Raw genomic sequence first — 22,039 nt, 5'->3', positions numbered from 1 at the left:
TGTGCAGTCTGACAAACACTTGTGCCAGTGTCTGGTTAAGAGCATCTGGTCTTACATTAGTTGTAGCAAACAATGATTTTCTGCCCATTGCAGTAGTGCAGAGCACAAATACTGTGACTTGAACACCAACTAGATTTTCAGCTTTGTGGTATCCTTTTCACTCCCACTTCCTATATAAATAATTCTACATCAGATGTAGGTTTTAGAACAAGCATTGCGTGCTGTATTTTTAACTGTAGTCTGCTGCTGACCACATGCCATGTGGTTAGGCTGTTTCTCATGTTTCTTCCAGATAGAAGACTGGTTTGTTTGGTGGTTGAGTTTTTTGTTTGTTTGTCTCTACAGCCTTCTTGGAAATTAACTCCTTATGGAGTTTTGACAGAAAATACTTCAGTTTTCTCATTGGTTTTATCTGATCCAGGGTGACTATGCTCCATGAGACTGTTGTCACAGACATCCACACAGTAGATAAGAATAGAAAGGGTATTTCTTCCACAAATGGATTATATACTAGTGTAAAATTAATGACTGTAAAGACTGAGGAAAAAACCATCACCAGTTTGTCTTAATTTACTTTCTGCTCAACGTAACTTTCCCATCCTTTTGGCTGGTACTCAGAGCTGCCTGTGCTAGAATTCTGCATTATTTGACAAATACAGTAGGAATTTCTATTACATAGTAGTATGCAAGCTTGAGTGAGGACCTATACATCTTTCTCATGCCTTCTTCCCAAGAACTCCTTGAAACGTGTATAGTAAATATCTGATGGAAGGTGCAGCATGTATTGCTGATTAGCACAAATGAGAGAGAGCAATGATTATTAGTCATATGTGGTGGTGGTATGAGCATTGTATGAGTTGTGTTGAGCTGATGTGTAAAAAAAAAAGGCACCAGTTTTTGTTCCGTAGGATGGCTTTAACCTTTGCTGAATGAAGTTAGCACTAAAGCAATTAGGTGCATGCATTTTACTTGATCAGACCATTTTGGAAGGGAGTAGAGAAGCTTAAATCAGGAGGGGAAGATGGAAAGAAAACACTTTTTCATTCCAATATAGGTAGGTCCAACGGATGTTATTTTGATAAATTTCCGTGATATGACCCTCTCCTCTAGCAAATTCCTTTCTCAAAATCTATTTGAAACATTCTGGTTTCATTTTGCACTGTTCCTTCTATTCAAAGTACTAATTCTGCTAATTGGTAGAATTTCATCAGCTTGGCACTTGAGAACTTTTCCATTATCTTAAATAATGAATGATTTAACTGCCTTGAATCTTAAATTCTGCCTGCTCACCAACCTTTGTAGTGCTGCACTAACTTTCTTCAAGCAGAATTTGGATTCCAAGCTGATGGAGTAGCAACAGAAGGCCCAGGTTTTATCCCCAAGGAAACATGCTTTCAGCTTTCAAATCCAGAAAGTGAGGCTAGAAGATACTGATTGACGAGTTGCGAGCCATGTGACATACCACATATCTTGTGGCACCACTGTGGTCCCAGTATTTTTTTAAGATTCTAAATTTATGAGCAACATTGTGCAGCTACCATTTTAGAGTCTATTTAGATAGCTTAATCTCAAATTTACTGCTTTCTTGTTGCCCTTTCTGCTTGTAATCTGGACTTGCTATCTACTGCAAGGTGAGAGAGGGGTTAAGGAGTTGGCTGGGGCAAACACCTGATGAAGATTAAGGACACTTATGGTGAATGTCCTTTCTCCTACCCTGTCAGGTCTGGGCTCCTGTAGTTAGTGTTACAGTCTGCTGTTGATTTTTTTCTGTCTCTGGGTAGCCCTTCAAACAGTTGTGTCCCTTTTTTCCAAAGGGGTGTTTCGCTTCCTACTGGTATCAGAGGCTATGTGTGCTTCTAGTTCTAGTAGGACCTGTCAGATACATCTCTATAATCAGAATTTGTTAATGCTCAAAGTGTATTTTTAGTTAAGTATGTAATTGTAAGCGTTTTTAAATCGTTCCTTTTCTAAGCTCTTGTTAGTGTCTTCTTTTTTTTCTTTCCTGTTTACTTCTGACCGCTTCGGTTTGTGATTAAGATATATAGAAGTATAACGATAATATTTTTCAGGCCCACTGTGACACCATGTAAATAGCAAATTGTGGAGAATGCTGTGGAATGCTGGAGATTTTAACAGCGTTCACTTGCAAATGCTCTGCAAAATCTGTTGGTTTCTACCTTGTCTTTCTGCCACATGCACTTTTGTTTTCTTTCCCAGCAGAGCTGAATAGCAGCTAAAGGAGAAACTCAACTGAAAGAGTAAAAATCCTTTTTTTTTTTTTTTTTTTTTTTGTTTAACCAGGTTAATGTTGTAAAATCTGCCCTTCATATGCATAACTGCAAAGAGGCATCAAATACCGTTTGTTCTGCTGTTTGTAAAGAATATTGCAGTAAGTGTACATTTTATGCCTGGTGGGTACAGCTTTCCCTGCCCTTTGCACAGTAAAGAGTATGTGGAGAAGGAAGGATGCTCTGTAAACTGGCATGGCTGCTGAGAAAGCAGTTGGTGAAAGTGTGCCTTAAACAGAGAAAGCACGGTAGCAAGGTGAATACCTATGAAATCCCTAAGGATCAAGTAACATCCCCACAGTGACCCACAGGAGCTACTGCTCCTATCTCTGTATCTGGACTTGTGGTCTTAAAGCAATACATTTAAAGGTTACTATGCTGAAGCTAAATGAGGAGAACCCAAGTTCATCTGAACAGCAGAGTTTTTGTGCTGAACTGTTTTATGCAAGACACCCGGGGAGTGCTTCAGATCTGTTTAAGTGCTGACTTCCAGTAGCACATCATACCCACCTTTGATGCATTCAGTTTTTTCACTGCATTGTTGTAATGCCTAGAAACACCAAATGAGATCAAGGGTCTGGTGTGCTTAGCACTGTAGCGATGGCTAAGCAGGAAATCCCTGCCTCTTAGCTTACAGGTTAAACAAACAAGCTGACAAAAGGCCAAGAGAGAAGATGGATTGACAAAGATGAAATTATTTGCTCAGCATCACACCAAAGGGCTAAACCAGAAATAGAATAGGACCTCAATTTGCTAGTTCAAGATGCCTCTTACTGATCTGCTTTACGTTCAACATTTTTTTTCCTACCTCAAGTTCTGAAATTACTATACTCTTCATAGGAACATGAGTTGCAGCAAATGTGACACTTTAACATAAATATACTGACAGTGTCAAGCTGGGGGAGAACTGCATGTAGAAGATAGAAATGCAAAAAGTTGTCATAAAAAAATAGCCATGTTAAGTGCCCAGGACTGTGAATGGGACCTTGCTTAGAATCACTCTACTTCCTATAGCATCTTCCAGTATGTATTGTGGAAAGATTTACAGTGGCCATTTCTAGTATTGTTATACTGAAGAGACAGTGATTCTTCAGGTTGTCTTCTGTCACCTACTGACTTCTCTTTATTGTTACCTAAAGCAAGAGTCTTCCTTAAGTTTTACTGCAGAGAATATGCTCCTCTTTCGACAACTTTAACAAACACTCATCCCTAGATCTGTGGTCTGTGCTGCTTTGGGAGAATGTTTTGTCACTCAGGTGTGGGAAAAAGTGATCAGTGAGTACTTTACCGCAGATTATGTGTCTGCCTTTAACAGTTTTTTGCATTCCTGTGACATCTCTGCACTGCCTGGTAATTCTTAGAGATGTAGCTGTGTTATGGAAGGGAAAGAGAACTCTATAACTAAACTTTTGTTATCTTATTTACTTTGCTAAGTTGCAGTCACATTACATAAGAACAAAAGTTTTGCTCACTCAGCTAGTCACCATTGGGAAGGTAACCTAGATGGTTCTGATGTAGCTGTTAAGATGGTATTGGGAGGATTGATCTGGTTTTAGTAACTTCCTTGTATATGTTTGACTTAATAATTTTGATGCTTTAGCACTTACTGCCGTGCCTCATGTTGGCATTATCTAACTTGTCTTGTGTTTTAGTAGTATTTTCTTGCTCTGGTTGTAACACAGGACCTCACTCCCCACCTTTTCATACTGGCTAGCTAGCTTTCCTTGCCCCTGTTATTATAGTAGCCAGCAATAATGTGCTTTCTGGGATTTCTACACTACATCATGCCATGTTAATAGACCAAGGCTGTTTTAAATTTAGCTTGTATTCTAATTAAATTCTGATCTGCGGAGGGTTCTGTTTCCTCCTGTGTCATTGTTATTGTGCCTCTGTGTAGGAGGGTGTTTGTTTTCTGCATGGCTTCATTGACTCTTTTCGTATTGAACCTTCTGCTTGTATCTTAATGTTTTCTGTCCCTTTTTTGGTAACTCACTGGAACCTGTATGAATTTCAGATGAGACTGTCCTTCTCAGAGACAAGTTCCCTGCAGTATCCATGTAGTCTCTGTGTTGCCTGCTGCAACTTACAGGATACATTAAAAGTCAAACTGAAGTTTTGGAGCACCCTGTTGTGACTGGTACAAGGATTCCTCTGGGTTGTTGGTGGTCTAAGCACTGTATTCATTCACTGGTAGTACATCATATTTTAGCTCTGGCTTGAGGAAAAGCCTGTGGAGAAGCTAAATTGTCCTGAAAAAAATATGAGAGAAATCACAAATTTGTAAACCATGTATGCCAAGCCCTATGTTTGTGCCTCCATGAAGTGAAAGCTTCATGAGCCAAATCCAGAACAGATCAGTCTGTCTGTACAGGAATTAAAGATCAGATGAGGCAGAAGCTTTGCTACTTTGAGTCTATTCATGCAGTGGCTGTGTGATTTGGACTGTATGGTGTGATTAGGAATGTGGTTCTGGGTATGAGGTAACATTGGCACTTGTGCTTTCAAAGGCATGTCAGTCTGTATGTGTGCTTGAGCTCTGATGTGAGGATAGCAGGGATGAAGGCAACATGCAAGCTGAAAGCTGTGAAGGCTCAGTAAGTGTATGAAATAAGGAGGTACAAGTCCATTGCCTGTACTGTGTCAAGAGGCTGCTCCAGGGGTGGGCTGTGGTAGTGTGCAGGAGTCCAGAGGTATGTAGCTGAGCCCACACCATCATAATTTTTGACTAGGACATGCTGTCCTACACTACTTATGTGAGCTAGACTCTGTGGTAAGCAGCAGAGAAATAGCCTAGACAGTACTGAAGAAGGGCAGATGGAAAATGTATGTGGAGACAGCAGGGGGAAGGAGTAGCATTGTAATGCTGGAAGACCCGCCAGGCTCAACTTAGACAGGATGACATGAAGAGTTTAGTGAAAGAGCAGAGAAATGCATGCTGAGTCTCATTTACTGGAGAGTGTAGTTCAGTGTGAAGGTGTCTTTGAAGATGACTGAAGATACTGTTGAACAAGAGTAGAGTCCAAGAAGGTTAAGTAATGTTTGAACCTGTTTGTTCTCTTCACAGACTGAGGAGAAATCTGAAAGCACAAAGTGTTCTGGCTGTTGAGTGCCTCTGTCTTACTTGTTTGAGTGTTAGTGTACCTTGCCTCTCCAATCAGCCCCAAATTCTGTGTGAGGGAGCCTGTCTCCTCCCCATGATATGTACAGAAGCTCCCCCTTCTTTCTTTGGCCCCTGGGGGTGTCCCTCTGTTCTGCCCTCCTCCCTACCCTCCCACTTGAGTTGCAAACATATCTCTGTTTCCCTCCAAATGTGAACACATGTAGACTTTCTGCCTACCTCTGGGAAAGCTGAGGTGGGAGAGGCACAGAGGCACCCCCTTGCATCTCACATCTTGTGGATATATATTCCTCTTTCTTCTTCACTCCTTATATCAATGTGTGGGGCACCTTATGTTCTGACTTCACTGTTTGAGGGGATGGGGATCTTCAGCCCTGCCCTTTCCCCTGGTGCGTAGTCATGTGCTTTAATGGACTTCTCTCTGCTCCTTCTTCGTGTTGTCTGTGCATTTCTGCTGCTGCTTATACCTGCCTCAGGGGAGCGTTATTGGCAGGGGGCCCTTGCTGGCACACTAATTGTGTGAATAGTTCTGTGCTTTTCTTCTCATCTCCTCTCTTCCCCTTCTCTTTCCCTCTCCTCAATGAGTGTCCCAGAAAAGGAAGTCGAGCTCCAGTGTGCATTTGATGGTGAGCACCTCCCGTAAGCCTGCCTGCGTTCGTGCGTCCGCCCATTTCTCATGCCATGCACGCTCGGCTTGTGCTCATCACCCCTACATAGCATTTCTGGGCAGGGGGCGGGGGGATCCGTGTGCACTCAAAGGTCCATGTCCTCACCAAAAGGCTCTGTGATCCTCTGGCCCTCCGCCACATACAGCTTCCCATTTGTGCAGAAAATCAAACTGCTGGCAATGCAGTTTGACTTTGCCTGCTCTGAGTGTGAAACAAAAAAAAAAAAAAGGCAGTGGTTCTCCTGAGCTCAGCAGAGCAGGTCCGTGCCTTGCATGGACATGAGGCTTTGTCATTCTGTTTGCAGAGGTGCCAAAAAAGAGGAGCGGGTGCTTTGCCTGGTGTTTCGTGCGTCATCCTTGATAGGAGCCTTGCAGCGTAGAACAAACTAGGAGTCACTGCAGATGTGGCAGAGACTGATGGGCTCCACTTTCAGATGAAATGTGTAGGCACAGCACCACCAGGCAGCTCAGAGCTGCTGGTCACTTCTTTTTTTAGTATACTTACTGAAAAGGTTTGTCAGAGCCTTTATAATCCAAAACTTCCTTTTGTCCTGATCTCGTTTATGTATCCCAGCATGACCAAATACCCAGTAACTGCCTCCCCTGTCCTGTTCATTTCCTTTTTCATTCATCCAGATGTTTGACATCTATAGAATTTGTCAAAAAGTAGTCAAATCCACTCTCAAGGGAGCAAAGAGGAAATTGGCCAGTGTCATATTGTCAGGAGGCATACACAGCTCAGTGATACACTTTGAGACTGAGATATGAACATTAACTAAAGTAAAAAAAATCAATTATTGTATTATCTCCTTTGCACAGAAAAATAACAGAAAAGATTTCTCCCCTATTTGCAGATAAAACCAGGAAACGTTATAGTACCGAAAAAGCAGAATAATTGTTTCTGCTTTACTACCTGGAAGATATTTCTCCTCTTCCTCCTTCCAATGGCAGCTTAAAACTGTAAAAACCACACAAAAAAACCTAATCCCAAAATACTGCTTTGAAAGTCTGATGTGAGGGACTGACTTTTCACCAGCCCTGTGTTTACCCAGGGCAAGAGTTCACTGTGCCTTCTTGCCCTTCTTTTGTGCCCCTGAGAGCATATCTTAAATTCCCTTTGCATATCGTATTAAAGCAGCTGGGATATGTAAGCCGTGTAAGTGTCAGACTCAGAAAACATGGATGAGTGAAGGTGGCTAAATAACCAGAGATAACCCATGTGTTGGTACTTATTTTCTTTTAGTTGGCTAAATGTGTGTGTCCTTAGCGATATGAACACTGGTCTGTTTCTTTCTCTTGCACCCTCTATGTCGTTGTGCCTGTCTGTCTGTCTCTTGTCTAGCTCAGGAAGTGCTGCCAACTGCTGTGCCAAAGCTAATCGTGTTACATAGATTTTAAGAAGGGCCTGGCACCTTTTTATGTGAATTGGGCTCTTCTAACTTGAGCTGTACCAAATTACCAAGAAACACAGCCTGCCCAGTGACTGTGATGTTGGCTGGTGGTAGGAAAGGAAGGAGGGGTAAGAGTTGGCAGTGCCACCTGGGGCTCTGAGAAGGCAAGGCTAGTTCTTTCCAGGAAGAGGAGTTGGTTAGATGGCCACAAGACATGAGTGTGTGCAGGAAGCTCAGTATGTTGGATACCTCCCCTGAGAAAGAGCTGTGAAAAATTCTTAGGGTAAGCTGCCTTTAATTTCATTGGGACTCTGTGCTGGAGTAAAATGCTATGTGATTCTGGACTAGCAAACATGATACTTAGTCTTCTTCAGCCCACTGGCTGAGGAAGAGTATGCTGGATGAACTGAGTGCTCAGTGCAGCCTGGAGGGTAGGCTGTGTGCTTTGGGGGTGTGTGGGTTTGTATTTTATAAGGCAACATACAACACCTAACAAGCTGCTGTCAGCTTTTTTCAGAACATTGGCTTCCTGGGTGTTTGTTTTGGTTTTGGTTTTCCCATTTGACTTAGTAATAAAGCCTTCCAAAAAATTGGAATTATTTTCTTATAGCTTCCTTCATGGTAACTTTATCTTCTTATCCCAGTGGACTAAGAAGAATGTGCTGCATTTGTCTCACTGGAAGAGGTTTCAAAGATAGATCTCTGCATTAGAATCACTGTTTCTGGAGAAGTACAGGAACCTCAGTGCTGTGTGGAGAGGTGGACCCAGGCATTGCCAGAAGTTTGATTGTGTTTATGCCACAAAATAGCTTGAGATTAATTTTTTCAGGTTGATCTGCTCCTCTTGACATCCACAGTGACTGTCATCTCTTCTGCCATCAGGTTGGAAACACATGCAGAAAGCAAAGCTCTAGGAAAGCCAGAGTCTTAAGACAATGCAGGGATGTATAGGAGGAGGCAGCAAAAAGTAATTTCTGTGGTATTTCTCCTTTCTTAGCTTTGAGTGTATCATATGGTCTTTTTTTTTTCCATGGACTTCTGGGGAATTCATCCATGCCTCTCTCTTCTACTTTCTCCTCTCTACACCTGCCCCATCTTCCTCTTCTTTCTTCTCTCTCCCTCTCCAAAAGGGATAGTCAAGTCAAGACATGTTGCTTGTGAAGAAAACTGAAGTATGAGTAGGTGTGTGTAAAGTCTCAGCCTTATAAGGTCTGTCACTGGTTGACATAATTATACCTTTGGCAGATGTTTTCCAGCTCAGCATTTCACTTCTACATTCTTTGTGGTGTTTGTGGTGTGGTGATGAGGGCCTCATGTTTTGCAGTATGAGTTTGCACTCCCTGAGAACAGTGGGATAGAGAACCACTGCACTGAGGGCACACTGAGAGCCGAGAGCTCCCAGCTGATACCCTGAATCTGTAAACCAAGGAGTTTGAGTGGGGCTCCTGCAGTGCCAATTTTGACATTGCTGCTGGTGTCTAGCAGCATGAGAGCCATATACCTGGTGTGTGGGTTACATTTGGGCTAGGAACTATATACTAGCGGACACAGGTTTGGCTTCCTACAGACAAACAGACTTTGCTCACCCCTGACGTTACTGACGTACATGACTCAGTGGGATGCTTCTTTTCAGCAAGCTGGTGATGGCCTCACTGTTGTGCTGTGTGGATGCAGGAATGCAGAAAATGGAAATTTTATGCTTCTGCCACAGCTACAAGAGAGACTGAAGAGGGGAAAAGATGAAAAACTACTGGGCACCATCCAAAGAACTTCCTACTTGCAGAACTATATGGCCTTTTCCTTGTGTCCCAACCCATCCATTTCCATATTTTGGTCCTGAAACGTCTTTGTTCAGGTCACAGCAGGGATAAAATACAACTTACCTCACCTTTTCTCTACCTTTTCTAGAGCTGACCACACTTTTCCTTGGATCAGTAGATTCCCTGGAACCCTCAGCATTATCACATACCTAGGACTGTTCCTGTACACTTTGGGATTCCTCAGACTTGATTCATGTGTGCCCTGTTTGAGACTGCACCATGACTATCATGTGTCTCTCACTTCTGTAGTCTCTTTCTCTCAGGACTGCTGCCATCTTTCATTCTCCTTTACCAGATATTTTTGTTAGTGCTCATTGCAGGATTCTCCCCATCCCTTAGGGCTGCTGCCTTTTTCCCTTCTGTTTTCCTTCCTTATAGATCTAGCAGTTCATGTACATTTGGATTTTGGTACATCCCCTACAACTTCTGTTGCCTCTAAGGGAAGGATGATGTCCAGCGACCCGGGCAGCGCTCCTTCATCCTCCCTTTTCTCGGTGATTGAGCCTGTGGGGAGGGGAGGGTCTGAGGAGATGGTTGGGGTTGAAACAATACTGTCATTTTCTTGCTGCCTCTGCTGCCCAGCAGTGGAACTAAAACCATGTTTTCTGTCTCAGCCACAGAGCAACAACAAAACCAGTATAGTAAGCACTGCAAAAGAAACACCCCCAGTGCAGACGTCCATGGTATCTTCCCCAACCACTATTTTTTTTTCCTGTTTGGTTTAATTTTGATTCTGTCCTCTCCCCTTCTCCCCCCCACCCCCCTTCCCGAGTGCTGCTTGTGCTGCTCTGTTTCAGCTTATGTTTTGGCTTCGTTCTGTCTGTGTTCCTGTGCTGCTGTGGGGCCTGATCACAGCCTCACAGGCTTTGGGTTGGGGGTGCTGAGCAGAGCTGTGGTTGGATGTGGGGATCGCAGCTTGCCTGGACTTCCCCATGGGCCATCCCTGTATAGTTCTGTGTGTCCCGTCCAACTGTTCCTGCTGGCTTTGGGAAGGTTTGGAAGAAGAGAGTGTCAAGCTCCATCCACTCTCCAACACTCAGGAAATGGAGGATGGACTTCAGGACACCACAGAAGAAAGGGCAGACTGAAGCTTTTAGAGGAATCCTTTGATGGCCCATTTGGCCTGCTCATTTGAGTTGATCCTCTGCAGCTCGCTGACTTGCTGGGCTGGCATTTTCTGTTTGGGCTGTGTGCCGGCTTCATAGGTGCCCTGTGCCAAGTACATCAAATGGCACAGCTCAGTGTGTGTGGCCTGCCTCAGTATGCTTGGAAGAACAGACAGCAGTGCAAGGGTGGCAGAGGAGGATGGGTGAGTGTACATCACTGCCCAGCACAGTCCCTGATGCCCTCACTGAGCCACCCTGCAAGAGTGACAGCAGTGGGAAGAGATGGTGCAGGATCCTGAAGTCTTTTCCTGGTAATGAAGGGATGAGTGCAGGAGCTAGTTAGCACCCATAGGCCTGGTAGCTGCTCTTTGTTGTCTGTCTCTGGAGAGTTGGATTTGGCATTTTTTGGAGGTGAGAGGGGGGGAATTTGGTGTTGGTTTTGTTTGTTGTAGGATGAAGGATTCTTGGGACACTTCATAATTTTCTGCTTTCTTTTCACTGGCTTGTTCATGATGTTATTGATACTGAGAGAGCCTTTCTAAATTATTAAATACTGTTATTATTGAAATTGGAGCTCATTTTAGAGACTTTTAGAAAAATATACCTTTTTCACAGTTCCTTAGCAACTCCTCTCTGAGAGGCATTGAGGTGATCTGGCTCATCCCCTTTTGTTATGGAAATTATGAATGTCCCTTTTTTAGGGTAACATACCCAGCAACCTTTCCAAAAAACTGGGAGACAAAGGCCCCAGCCCCAGTATTATCCTTTCTTCCCCCTCTCCCTCTTCTGAAATATTTTTCAGTGAGGACAATGCTGAGGGTTCATTACTTCATAAACGGCTGCAGAGGGTGCAGACTGGCTTTTTGGTTGCCGTCTGGTGTCTGTGCCAGCCTGATTCACTGGAAGCAAATTGGGAATTAGGGGCAATTGCAGGGAAGCTGGGGGCTTTGTCTCCTTGTGACTGTAGCTTTTAGTGCAGCGTCTCTCTAAAGGAAACCTGTGCAGGAAGTGTGTGCGCACGCACGCAGGCACTCGTGTGCTGTTTGGAGTTTGTGGTTTGATTTTATTTTTTTAATGTCAGACACCTTTTCTCCACTTGCTGGAGAGTGAAAGGAAATGAGAGAATGCTTTGGAACTGGAGTTTAATTATTCTTCCATCCTTTCCTAGGAGCCTCAAACAACTGTTGTCCATAATGCTACAGATGGCATAAAGGTAAGGGATGGGAGTGTTGCCAGAGAAACCTCTGCTTCTCTCTTGTTCTTGTCTTCGTGTGTCTTAATTCGGTTTCTACCTTTCCAATGCCTGATTTGTAGCATGCTCCTGAATACTGCTGGCAGTAGACTAGGAGGGTTGTGTTATATGGCTGTGGATCTCTGGAAGAGGCTGAGTAAAGACAACTGTTCAGATATTAACATCTCTTTCCTACCGTGGTGTGTAACCACCACTCTCTTTGTATGTGGGATGAAAGAGAAGATATAGACACTTATGTACCTTTTTTTTCTTCTGGAAATGGAGACTTCCTCTGGGAAAGCCTAGGAGCCCTTCTTTAGCTTCTTGTGGCTATTCTTCTTCCAAACAGAAGCAACTCTCATCTGATTTCATTTGACAGAGTTTGGTAACTTCCATACTTGTAAAAGTTCTGGGTGAACGGCTTGAACATGCAAAAGCTGAGCACAGATACTGTTAAGTTTTGCTTAGTATTTGGCCTGCTTTCATCCAAATCTTCCTTGTATCATCCTCTCCCTGCCATCCCTGCCAATGTTTTTGCGCTTTTCCCCATCTTTCTTCAAAACAAATCAAACTATTGCTCATGGTCCCAACTGCTGATGCCTGGTAATGCTCTGTTCTGCCGTGCAGGGTTCCACAGAGAGCTGTAACACCACAACTGAAGATGAGGATCTGAAAGGTAGGTGTTTTGCCTGTAATTTCTAATACAGTTAAGTGTAGGCAAGGGATTCTGGAGATTCGATCATTGTGTTGAACTAGCTTCCCAGATTTCGGTGTCTGACTCAGTTCATAAATTTGCCATGATGCTGTCATTCCTGTCACAGTGGGACTGTGCATTGGGGAACTGGCTGACTTGGCCTCTGTGGTATATAAATACTGTTTGCCCCAAGCTAATTTGTTTTTGTCTCAGAGTTGGAATTCTCTTCTTGCAAATATCATAATATGTTCATCTCCACTCCATTTCTAGGTGTGGAAAATCCCTACCAGTCCCTTGAGGTTTGGAGTCTGCTTGACTGAAACCTCTCTTACTGCTCAGTCTCCCTTTTCACCCCTTTCTGAAATCTCTTTAGTGATATGCAACACACTACCCTTGTTATTTTTTCTATTGGGTCTATTTTTATTTCTAAGATGAAGATAATTCTCAGCCTGCCATCTCTCAATAGAAATGGTTTTCCATGTCCTTGACTGAGATATCAGTAGAGGGAGAGGCTGAAAAGAGATTTCACGCCTTTCAGTAGCCATATCATAAGTATTCTGTACTTGTAAAACTCTTTAAATTGAGGAGCTCCAAGTTCCGTATCTGCTCATGTTGTTAGAGCAGCTGTCTTTTGCCTGACCTCCCTAATGAAGGACAAGCAGACATTTCCTGAATGAGCAGGTTCAGGATGGATAAATGCAGTTTGCATTCTGAGGCAAATGTGTTAATAGCTTGCATTTTGAGGCAGAGATATTCTCATTCTCCCTGTAGTTCATCTGAGTTACATATCCAGGGAAAAATCAGTGCTGACCCTGTGGTGTAGCAGCAATGTCACCTCCGTCAGCTGAGCTAGTTCCTGATGCTTTTCCCGTGGCTTATCACAAGCCCTGGCTCCTCTTCTGAGGAGTCACAGGGAGTAGAAACACATGTCAGTGAGTGAATTTAGCTCTGCAATACAGATTGTTTCTGATAAGACCTGGCTTCATTACAGGACAGTATTCTAGCTCCCACCTTTTTGCCAAGGAGTAATCCATGGTTTAAGGATCTCACTTTGAGGGATGGGAACTGGATGGGCTTTGTAGGGTGGTAATGGATTTGATTTGTCTGATCTCTGCTGGATAACCGTCCAGACAGATATCTGTCCAGAACTTTGTTTCCTGTGGCACCTTTTGCTCAGGAGAGGTCCCGTGCTTGAGCCAGTTGAGTCAATGGGTCATGTAAGTCAGGAACACAAATGCTGTGAGGAAAAGAAGACTAGGACTGGAACAGAAGGTGGGGATGAAGGAGGGCAGCTGGTCAGGGCTAAATCCATATAGTGTATAGGGCTACAGATCAAAACTGTGTTTTGTGGTTTTTGGCAGAGGTTGGAAAATTTTGTTACAATTTTAATAGAAGGGAGCATTTGAATGGTGATTGGGAGGGAAGGAGTTTGCACAGTAATGGTTTGTGCTGTAGCCAGCTCTGGTAATTTTAGTGCTTCAGTTTTAAATGTAGCAGTGTTCACTAGTGTTCTTTTTCCACTCCTGACCTTCCACTTTTTCAGATAAGCAAGCACTTGAGCAAAACTAAGTAGACCAAAAGGTTTGAGAGTGTTGGAGTTCTCAGTGTTCTGCATAGCCATGACTCTGGGAAAGGGGAAATGCTTGTGCAGTTCCTCTGCCAACTTCTTATTTAAATAGACACCAGGTTACACAGATCAGTCCTGCTGTGCTGTAGGAGACGTTGTCTTTATCCATCAGTGGCAGTTGCCTCAGGGATATGTTGTTTCCACTGTGGTGAGGCTAAAGGCAGTGTGGTCGTTCTTCCCCCGCCTCCTGCCCTTCTGTCATTCTAAATTGCACAGTAGTTCATGTTGTAGAGCTGTCTACTTGGCTTTGCCCTGGAGGACACTCCTGCATGTTTTGTGCCCAGCATTGTGGTTTCTTTAATGTTCTCCTATTTCCTTTCTCTTTTTTTATTTACTGAACTTGCGTGTTTTGTTGTGTTTGTGTTTTAATTCCCTGCCATGCTAGCTCCCCCTCTCTCACCGGGGACGGCAGCTCAGTGCTGAAGGACGGAGGCACAGTGAGAGCAAAACACAGACTGAGTCCATGCAGTCCCAGCTTTCTCTCTGTTTCTCAGCCAGTAAGTCCAGGGGTTGCAGTGCTTCACAGCATCTTTTTCCCACCCCTCCCTCCACCCTTCCATTTCTCCCTCCCCAAGATTTTTCCTTTCCTCAACTTTCTTCCAAAACGTTGATTTTTCATTCCAGTACTCCAGAAAAAAAAGAAATCATCTCCCTTCCTGCAAATACCCTCCTTTGCACACTAAAATTTTCCAAATATTTCCCTCCCTTTCTGGGAAAACCAACCAACCAACCAACCAGAACCTCATCCTAGCTAATATCATTTCCTCGCTTTCATCTGGGTGAGAGGTGGAGTTCTCTGCAGAGAACTTGCCTTTCAGGGTTTCCTCGAGCAAGTCACTGTATCTCTTAGTGTTCCTTGTGGTAAATGGGGTCAGTGCTGCAGGTTTGCTTATGGAGGGGATGCATTAGGCTGAATTCAGTCTCACTTGTCAAGGACTTCCAAGGACCCCAGACATGTATGGTGCTCAGAAGTACCAAAGGAACCAAAACCAGTTTTTATAGACTACTCCAGGGATGTTTGGAAAGGGAGGCTGTGGCTGCTGGAAGACCCCATAGCATTTCTGAATCCATCATCAGGTGCTCTGAGTGAAAATTCTTGGATATGTTGGCTCTGAAGGGCATTTGTCTGTCGTAAGCTTTACCTTGTGTGTCTGTCTTGCTAGCTCAGTTAGCTGGTACCGTGGTTAGTCTGCGAGTTGTGGTAATGTCTGTCTGATATCTCCTGAATTGGCTACCTCCACAGAGGAGCCCATGGCTGAAAAACTCTGAAAATGCATATGAAAAAAAGCTAGTAGGTTGGAGAAAATCTAGCTGGGATTCCCAGCCTTTCCCCTACACAGACGTACTGTACTAGCTGCCTGGCTGTTTAAAGCAATAATAAAAGGATCCTTAGTGTGAGTTGGGAACATCTGGAGTATTTGATTCTGTTCAGGTCAATCTGGGAAGGAAGAAGCAAGCATGCCCTCTTCTGTCTTTTCCTGTCATACTTTCCTGGTTTCCTGCATACAGCACCAGAATCTCATATGATGCAGCAGTTGGAGCATTTCTGTTACTTGTTTTTGAAGTAGCTCTAAGGATGTCAAGCTGCTGGTTTGTGAGGTGCAATGGGAAAGGTGTTTTGCCTAGACAGAATGGAAGGGAAATGATCTCTTCTGAAGCCTTTTTGCTGTGAGCTGTCCATCACTGCTCTCTTATTAACTCCTTCCTCTTGCTCATAGCAAGGCCCTGCTTGGTACACTGAGGAGTGCCAAATCACTTCTTTGCCAAGCAGGCACTGTTCTCACCACCCCACTCCCCTGTGAGCTGAGATTTGCAGTGATTTGGATGTCCCTACTTTCTTTGTCTTTAAATCCCGCCTTGTACTTGCCCTCATGCTGCTCTGTCACTATTCCGATCAGGTTTAGGTCGCCCTCAAACTACCTCCCAGCAGCATTAGTGCAATTCCTGCTGTGCTTTTTGCATCAGTGCCCAGGTGGCCTCAAGCAGTGTCTGGCCCAGGTGACGTGACAGAGGCAGGAGAGCAGGTAGAAGTTGTTGGATGTGGATGTGTCTGTGTGCCGATTGGGGCTGGGCTGTGTGTGTCTATACTTCTTTGTCGGTTTTTATTTTGCTTTCTAATTTTTTGTTTGTTTATTATTTTAACGCTTACATTGTTTTGCAGCTACACAGTCTTGTGAAGAGAAGCTTCATGCCTGGGACAGCCCAGGGCAGACATTGGAGTTAGAGCGTGCTCGGTCGGAGCCTTTGTTAACTCCAGTAGTTCCCTTTGTACACTTAACCGAGCACCGTGTAAGTTAGCAGCTGGGTAGTAGTAGTGGAGTAGTGTGAGTGATGTTAGTTACCCTAGATGTACAGCTACCCCCCCTCTCCTCCCCGCCTCCGTGCCCCTCACCGGCGCTGTCGGAGCGGCTGGAGCGGGTGCAGGGAGCGGCGGGGGGCGCGGCCGGGCAGGCGGGGAGCGGGGCCGCCCCGGGCGCGGCGTTCGAGTGGAGCCGCTCACCGCGGCCCTGTGCCCGCGGCTCGGCTGGCGCTGCGCTGGCCGCGGCTGTGGCGGGGCTGCCCCCGGGCTCGGTCGTGGGAGGGCAGCGCAGCAGAGAGTCGCGCTCGGTGCCCGTGCTGTGAGCGTCGCCTCCTTTGTGCCTTTGCCGTGCCAGGGAGGAGGCCCCACGGATTCGTCGGGAGCGGCAGGCGTGAATGCTGTCCCCCTGACATCCCGAGGCTCTCTGTCCTGAGGAATAGTGGTCACTCCTTTGTGCGGTTCTAGCTCGGGACATGGAGTGAAAGCCGGAGACGAGCACAGTCTGATGGAATGGACTTGTGTGAAGGACAGGGCTGATGCCGCTGCATCGAGGCACTGGGGAAGGGGGTTGCAAATCTCTTTGAGATGAGTCAGCACACATTGGCTGTGGTCTGCAGATCTCCCTCACTCATCCCACATGGAGCCTTTCCCATGGACTCCATCTTCCGGACATCATTGGTGGTGCATGGGAGGGAGGTCCAATAAGTAGCTCTACGTCGTGGGAAAGCAATCACAGACAATTTGTCACAATAGACATAGCCCACTGTGTCGTTTTGACCCATTCCCTGTATATATCTTTGGATATGTGGAAGTGTATACAGCATGTGTGGCAAAACCAGCTCCCTTACTGTTATGAGCCAGATGTCCCCTATCCAAGGGTTGTCTGTGGCTGGTGGGGTAGTATACATTCTCTTAACTGATTTCCAGAGTAGTGCAGACATCTTTCATAGCCAGTGATATTATCATCTTGTTGCTCTTCCAACTGTGGTTATCAGCGATGAGATGAGATGCACAAGTGGATCAAAGTTTGGGGGGGAGGCGTGCAGTTCAGACTAGCATCTTATGGATGAGAGTGGAATTCAGCTTCACTGACTGAATGTCTGAAGATAGTAAATTGAATTTAAACACCGTCCCCCTGATGATAGGCATCTAAGATGCCTGGGTTGAGACTTCCAGAAGTACCAATTTCTTTCAGGGCCTAAAGAGGAACAGTCAGGTGACTGGTGCATTTCAGACACCTACATTTTAGATGCTGAAGGGCACATAAATGCACTTCGAGTAGTAGGAATTGTGTATTATCTCTTAATATTGAAGATAATGCCAGGGCACCTCCTAAATGCACCTAAATGGGGCAGGATAGTATATCTGCAGGTGTGGGAAGGCTGAGGAGGTGTGAGATTGTGCCTATAGGCCTCAGGCCTAGGTACCATAGGTATGGCACACATAGAGTTTTAGAACTAGAACTGTGTTATTTAGAGACCTGAATTTAAACTTTGAAAATGTTAAGAATTCCTGAGATCAGCACAGATGATGGAACACCACAGAGGTGATGGGGTCTGTGTAATCTGCTGTGGGGAACCAAGAGAAGAGAGTGCAGAGATGCTGGCCAGACAGAGGCCAAATAACAGTAGACAGTTAACCCTTGTCTCCATTTGTCTTGAGTTCACTGTGCTGGGCTGGGTTAATGGCAGTGCTGTCAGAGTGCTGAAAAGAATTGTGCTGTAGGGATTGGCAGAAGCTAACGGCCTGAAGAACGGAGTGGTCACTAGTATATAGCTAGACCCCTTCCTGGAACCCATCCATCCTGCTGCAGTTGTCTTTCTAGCTTGCAGAAGTTGTTCCTACGTGTCCCAGTTGCTTGTTTGCAGCATTCATAATAGCTGAGGTATTGGCAAGTTGTTGGGAGACTTTTCCAATTGGCTTTATCTGTGTGGTGGCCATTTGTATATGATCACTGGTGAAGGTTTTCCACATCTTGAGCTACCAGACAAGTGCTTCACATGGGCAGGTTCACTGACATTCACTGGTCAGACTCCCCAGAAGCACATCAGGATGTCTTTCAGGAGACACCTCTGGTGCCTTAGACCTTTCTAGAAGAAAAAAAATTGAATATGGCCCCTTTATTTCCTTTCTCCCTGCATTACGGGATCACCATTTCCCTTTCATGCCACTGCCCTCCTACTGTCATGTGGATGGCTGTCATTACTGCATATCTCCAGAATGCAGGGAGCAGCATCCTTTGAGATCTAGATTAATGGTGCTCTACAAACTGCTTGTAGGATGCACCCAGTAGCCCCACATTTCCACTGAAGTCTTAAGCACAGATAAATTGCTCTTTCTTCTTGTTCACAGTGCGTAAGCAAGAGATCATTAAGATAACAGAGCAGCTGATAGAGGCCATCAACAACGGAGATTTTGAGGCTTATACGTAAGTACAGATGACTTCTGACAGGTTGTTTATCAGTTTGTGTGCAAATGATGCTCGGCTCCTGAGTGTGAGGAGTTGTCATGCAGTGAGGGATGGTAAAAGTTTTATCCTTTTAGCCTCCATCAATTAGGAGTAGGGGTTATAGTAGAGCTCTAAATGAATATCAAGTAGAAGTCAGGTATCAAACAGCAGCCGAAGCGATAAATGGAAAATGTCCTGGGTTTGTAGGAAAGTAGAGGGAAGAGCAGTGGGATGAGCAGAAAGAGAATAAAAAGCAAAGCCAGAAACCTAGAGGCTTGTTTATATGAAATGCCAACCAGTTGGCTCCATATTGTTGCAATAGGACTGAGTCCTTCAGGAGCTTACTCCTTGGAGTAGGGAGATGTAGTTCGGTGGACACAGGGTGTGAGTCAAATGACATACCAGCACTTCACTGTGCAAATAGCACTTGGCTCAAATGCAAACTGTAAGCCTGTGGTGCTTTTCTTTGCAGAAAAATCTGTGATCCTGGCTTGACCTCATTTGAACCTGAAGCACTGGGGAACCTGGTTGAAGGAATGGATTTCCATAAGTTTTACTTTGAAAACTGTGAGTGGGTAAATTTGGTAACACCAACAGCTTTCTCTCTACTCTTCCTTTACGCCACATTTTGGGGGGAAAATTGCCCTTGCTTTGTGCTGGCTATCAGAGTCAGCAAGAATTTGATTGTCCTTGGTTATAGTGCATTCATAAAGGCCAGCAACCTTCCCCTCAAAAAGCCTGTTCAGAGCAACAATTTTCAATTCTAACACCCACACCCCTTCACTCGAGGCATACAATTTGCCAGGTGCAAATATTTTGCTAGCATGGACTGCAAGAGCTTTAAAAGTTGAGGCCACTGGACTTATTACTGATACGAAAATGGAAAAATAATCAGATTTTGATGGAATCAACATGTCTGTTTGAGGTAGACATACTGAATGGTCAGGCATAAGGATGCCTTAATTTTGACTTTTCCCTGAATGATTTCAGATCTCTAACACCTAATGAACTCATTACATGGATACAGGGTCACCCTCGTCAGTCTGGGGCAGGAGAGTTGGGAGAAACATTATAATTTATAACAGTGAATTTACCTCTCTTCATGGATGTCTCTGCAGGATGAGATAACCTGAAATTTAAATCCTGAGCTGTTTAGTTATTTTGGGGTTTAGATCAAGGTCCTTAGTATGGGCAGTTTCTAATGCTCTAGTATGCAGACAATTTGTCTCTCTCAACAGCCTACTGTTTTTAACACTTCTCTGAGGCTTGTTCATACTTAATGCTGGCCTAGGTTAAAGATGCCCTGATTATTTACTCCTTTGCACCAATATTCTGTAAGTAAAGATCTTTTCCTGTAACTGAAGACATAGCAGCACTGATGTTGACAAAATGGCAAGTATGCTTTGCAGAGGGAGCAAAGGGGCCAAGGGGATTCTAGGCAATATGTGTGCAGTTCCTAAGGAGAGCAACAGGTGATAGGGGAACAAATTGCTTGGATTTTGCCTGAAGCAATTTTTGTTGTATCCCAGAATCCAGTGGAAGGTGAGTAGAATACAAAAGAGGTTAGAGAATGTGGGAGGCTGTTCCTTCTTAGCAGTAAAATGAATCTGATGGTTTTGCATGTTCTGCTAGTGCTGTCGAAGAACAGCAAGCCAATACACACGACCATCCTGAACCCCCACGTCCACGTGATCGGGGAGGACGCTGCCTGCATCGCGTACATCCGCCTGACGCAGTACATCGACGGCCAGGGCCGGCCCCGCACCACACAGTCTGAAGAGACCCGTGTCTGGCACCGCCGAGACGGCAAGTGGCTAAATGTCCACTACCACTGCTCTGGAGCTCCTGCAGCACCTCTCCAGTGAGGATCAGATATGGGTATGGACTGCCAGGGAAGGTGCATATCGTACACAGGGCTAAGGCTGCTGTGTGAGGGAATTCGGAGGCTGTTTAGCTGGCTGTGAGAGAACCGGATTTAGTTGACTGTAGGCTGAAAACTTCTGCTTGTAGTTGGTGTTCCTTTAAGTCCCGTCCTCTGAACTCAGTAGATTATCTTCCGCTCCTGGCAAATGGGATCATGTGCCAGACAGTTGTTCCTGATGTAGGTACCCTTGTAGCAGCAGAGCTTCCAGGTACTCAGGTCTGCCTGAGGACAGACCTAATCCAGAGCAGAGGGGAAGAGTATCTCGTGCTGTGGTGGGTTTGCTGTTTCACAGCTGTCTACCTTTACATCCTGGGGGTGATTTCAGAGAACTTTTTTGACGAGCATATCATATTCTAGAGAGGATATTGTAGAATCCATAGAGAACAATTTCTATGCTATAAGGAGTAAAGATTTATTTATATAAATTTTACTACTGATTTTCTGATAAGCAAAAGCTATTTAATGTACCATGTTGAGAAAACTCAGAAGGGAAAAAACATCCAAACAAATAATAATATTAGAGGATTTAAAATATCCCCCTATTAACTTGGCCCAATTCAGCATTGAAAAAAACTTTGATTTAAAAATTTGTCATGAAGAAATTATTGTTGCTTGGTCCTGAAGAACATCAGATCCATTTACTTCTGCAGCATTTAGGCATTCTAGTTTATTGCCTTACTGGTTTCTTTTAGTTAGATGTACAAAATCTTTCTGCCTCCTTTTGTTTTATGCTGAAGTATATGTCACATTCATTTTAAAGACTTAAGTTTCCTAATCTTAGCACCTTTTTACTAAAGGTTTTCTATTTAAGGGCAAACACGACAAACATCTACAACTGGGAGGCAAACTTTTTTTAGTGTGGTCATTTGGGGATGAACCACTCAAGTATAGTTGCTACTTGAGTCCTAGTTCTGTGAACTACTTGGAACTAAGCCAAGAACAGTTTTTATTAATATGTGTAAGGTATTTAGCCCTACTGAAGGCAATAGAAAGGAATGTGAACTATCACAAGCAAACTGCGGAGGTCACAGATGGAATTTGAAAAGCAAAAGCCAGTTGGGGGCACCAGAAGCAGGGAAGCTTTCAAGAGAGCTGGACAATCAGCCGAATTTCCAGGGAGTAAGGCAGTGAGAAGGATAAAACCTTTGCAGCAAAACAAAAAAGCTTGCATTAGATTTCATCAAAGAAATGTTGATGGAGACTTATGCCCTGGATTTAGTCCAAACAAAGATGCAGAAGAAATTATAAAATTAAAGATCCAGTATGGCCCAATGGTTATGCCTAGGAGTCCTGAGCAAGTTTAGGAATGGAAAGTCTTAGCTGCTACAGAAGAGGTATGTTTCTTGGCTGCTGAAATACTGAAACCCTCCAAAAGTATGTGCTGGAGGGTTTCTGAAAACTGCAGAGTAGAAGCAGTTTCCAAAC

At 44.4% G+C, this 22,039-nt stretch overlaps 1 protein-coding gene across 7 annotated transcripts in view; it reads left to right on the top strand.

The window, feature by feature from the left end:
• The window catches only part of CAMK2G (calcium/calmodulin dependent protein kinase II gamma), a 117,968-nt gene that overhangs the window by 92,163 nt on the left and 3,766 nt on the right, over positions 1-22,039 (top strand). For 3 of the 7 annotated variants that reach the window (XM_032695712.1, XM_032695713.1, XM_032695717.1), the window contains 7 exons: positions 6,000-6,032; positions 9,899-9,967; positions 11,559-11,603; positions 12,249-12,297; positions 18,594-18,669; positions 19,163-19,257; positions 20,323-20,568. In XM_032695712.1, the coding sequence (XP_032551603.1) occupies positions 6,000-6,032; positions 9,899-9,967; positions 11,559-11,603; positions 12,249-12,297; positions 18,594-18,669; positions 19,163-19,257; positions 20,323-20,555 (600 nt within the window). In that variant the 3' untranslated portion in view covers positions 20,556-20,568. The remainder of the gene's footprint in view (positions 1-5,999; positions 6,033-9,898; positions 9,968-11,558; positions 11,604-12,248; positions 12,298-18,593; positions 18,670-19,162; positions 19,258-20,322; positions 20,569-22,039) is intronic. The other 4 variants (XM_032695714.1, XM_032695715.1, XM_032695716.1 and 1 more) reach the window with 4 other exon arrangements.

The sequence above is a fragment of the Chiroxiphia lanceolata genome, chromosome 8 (assembly GCF_009829145.1).
Source record: "Chiroxiphia lanceolata isolate bChiLan1 chromosome 8, bChiLan1.pri, whole genome shotgun sequence".
In the NCBI taxonomy this organism is placed as follows: domain Eukaryota; kingdom Metazoa; phylum Chordata; class Aves; order Passeriformes; family Pipridae; genus Chiroxiphia; species Chiroxiphia lanceolata.
The sequence above is the reverse complement of the archived record's forward strand: the minus strand, read 5'-3'. Positions and strand labels throughout refer to the sequence as shown.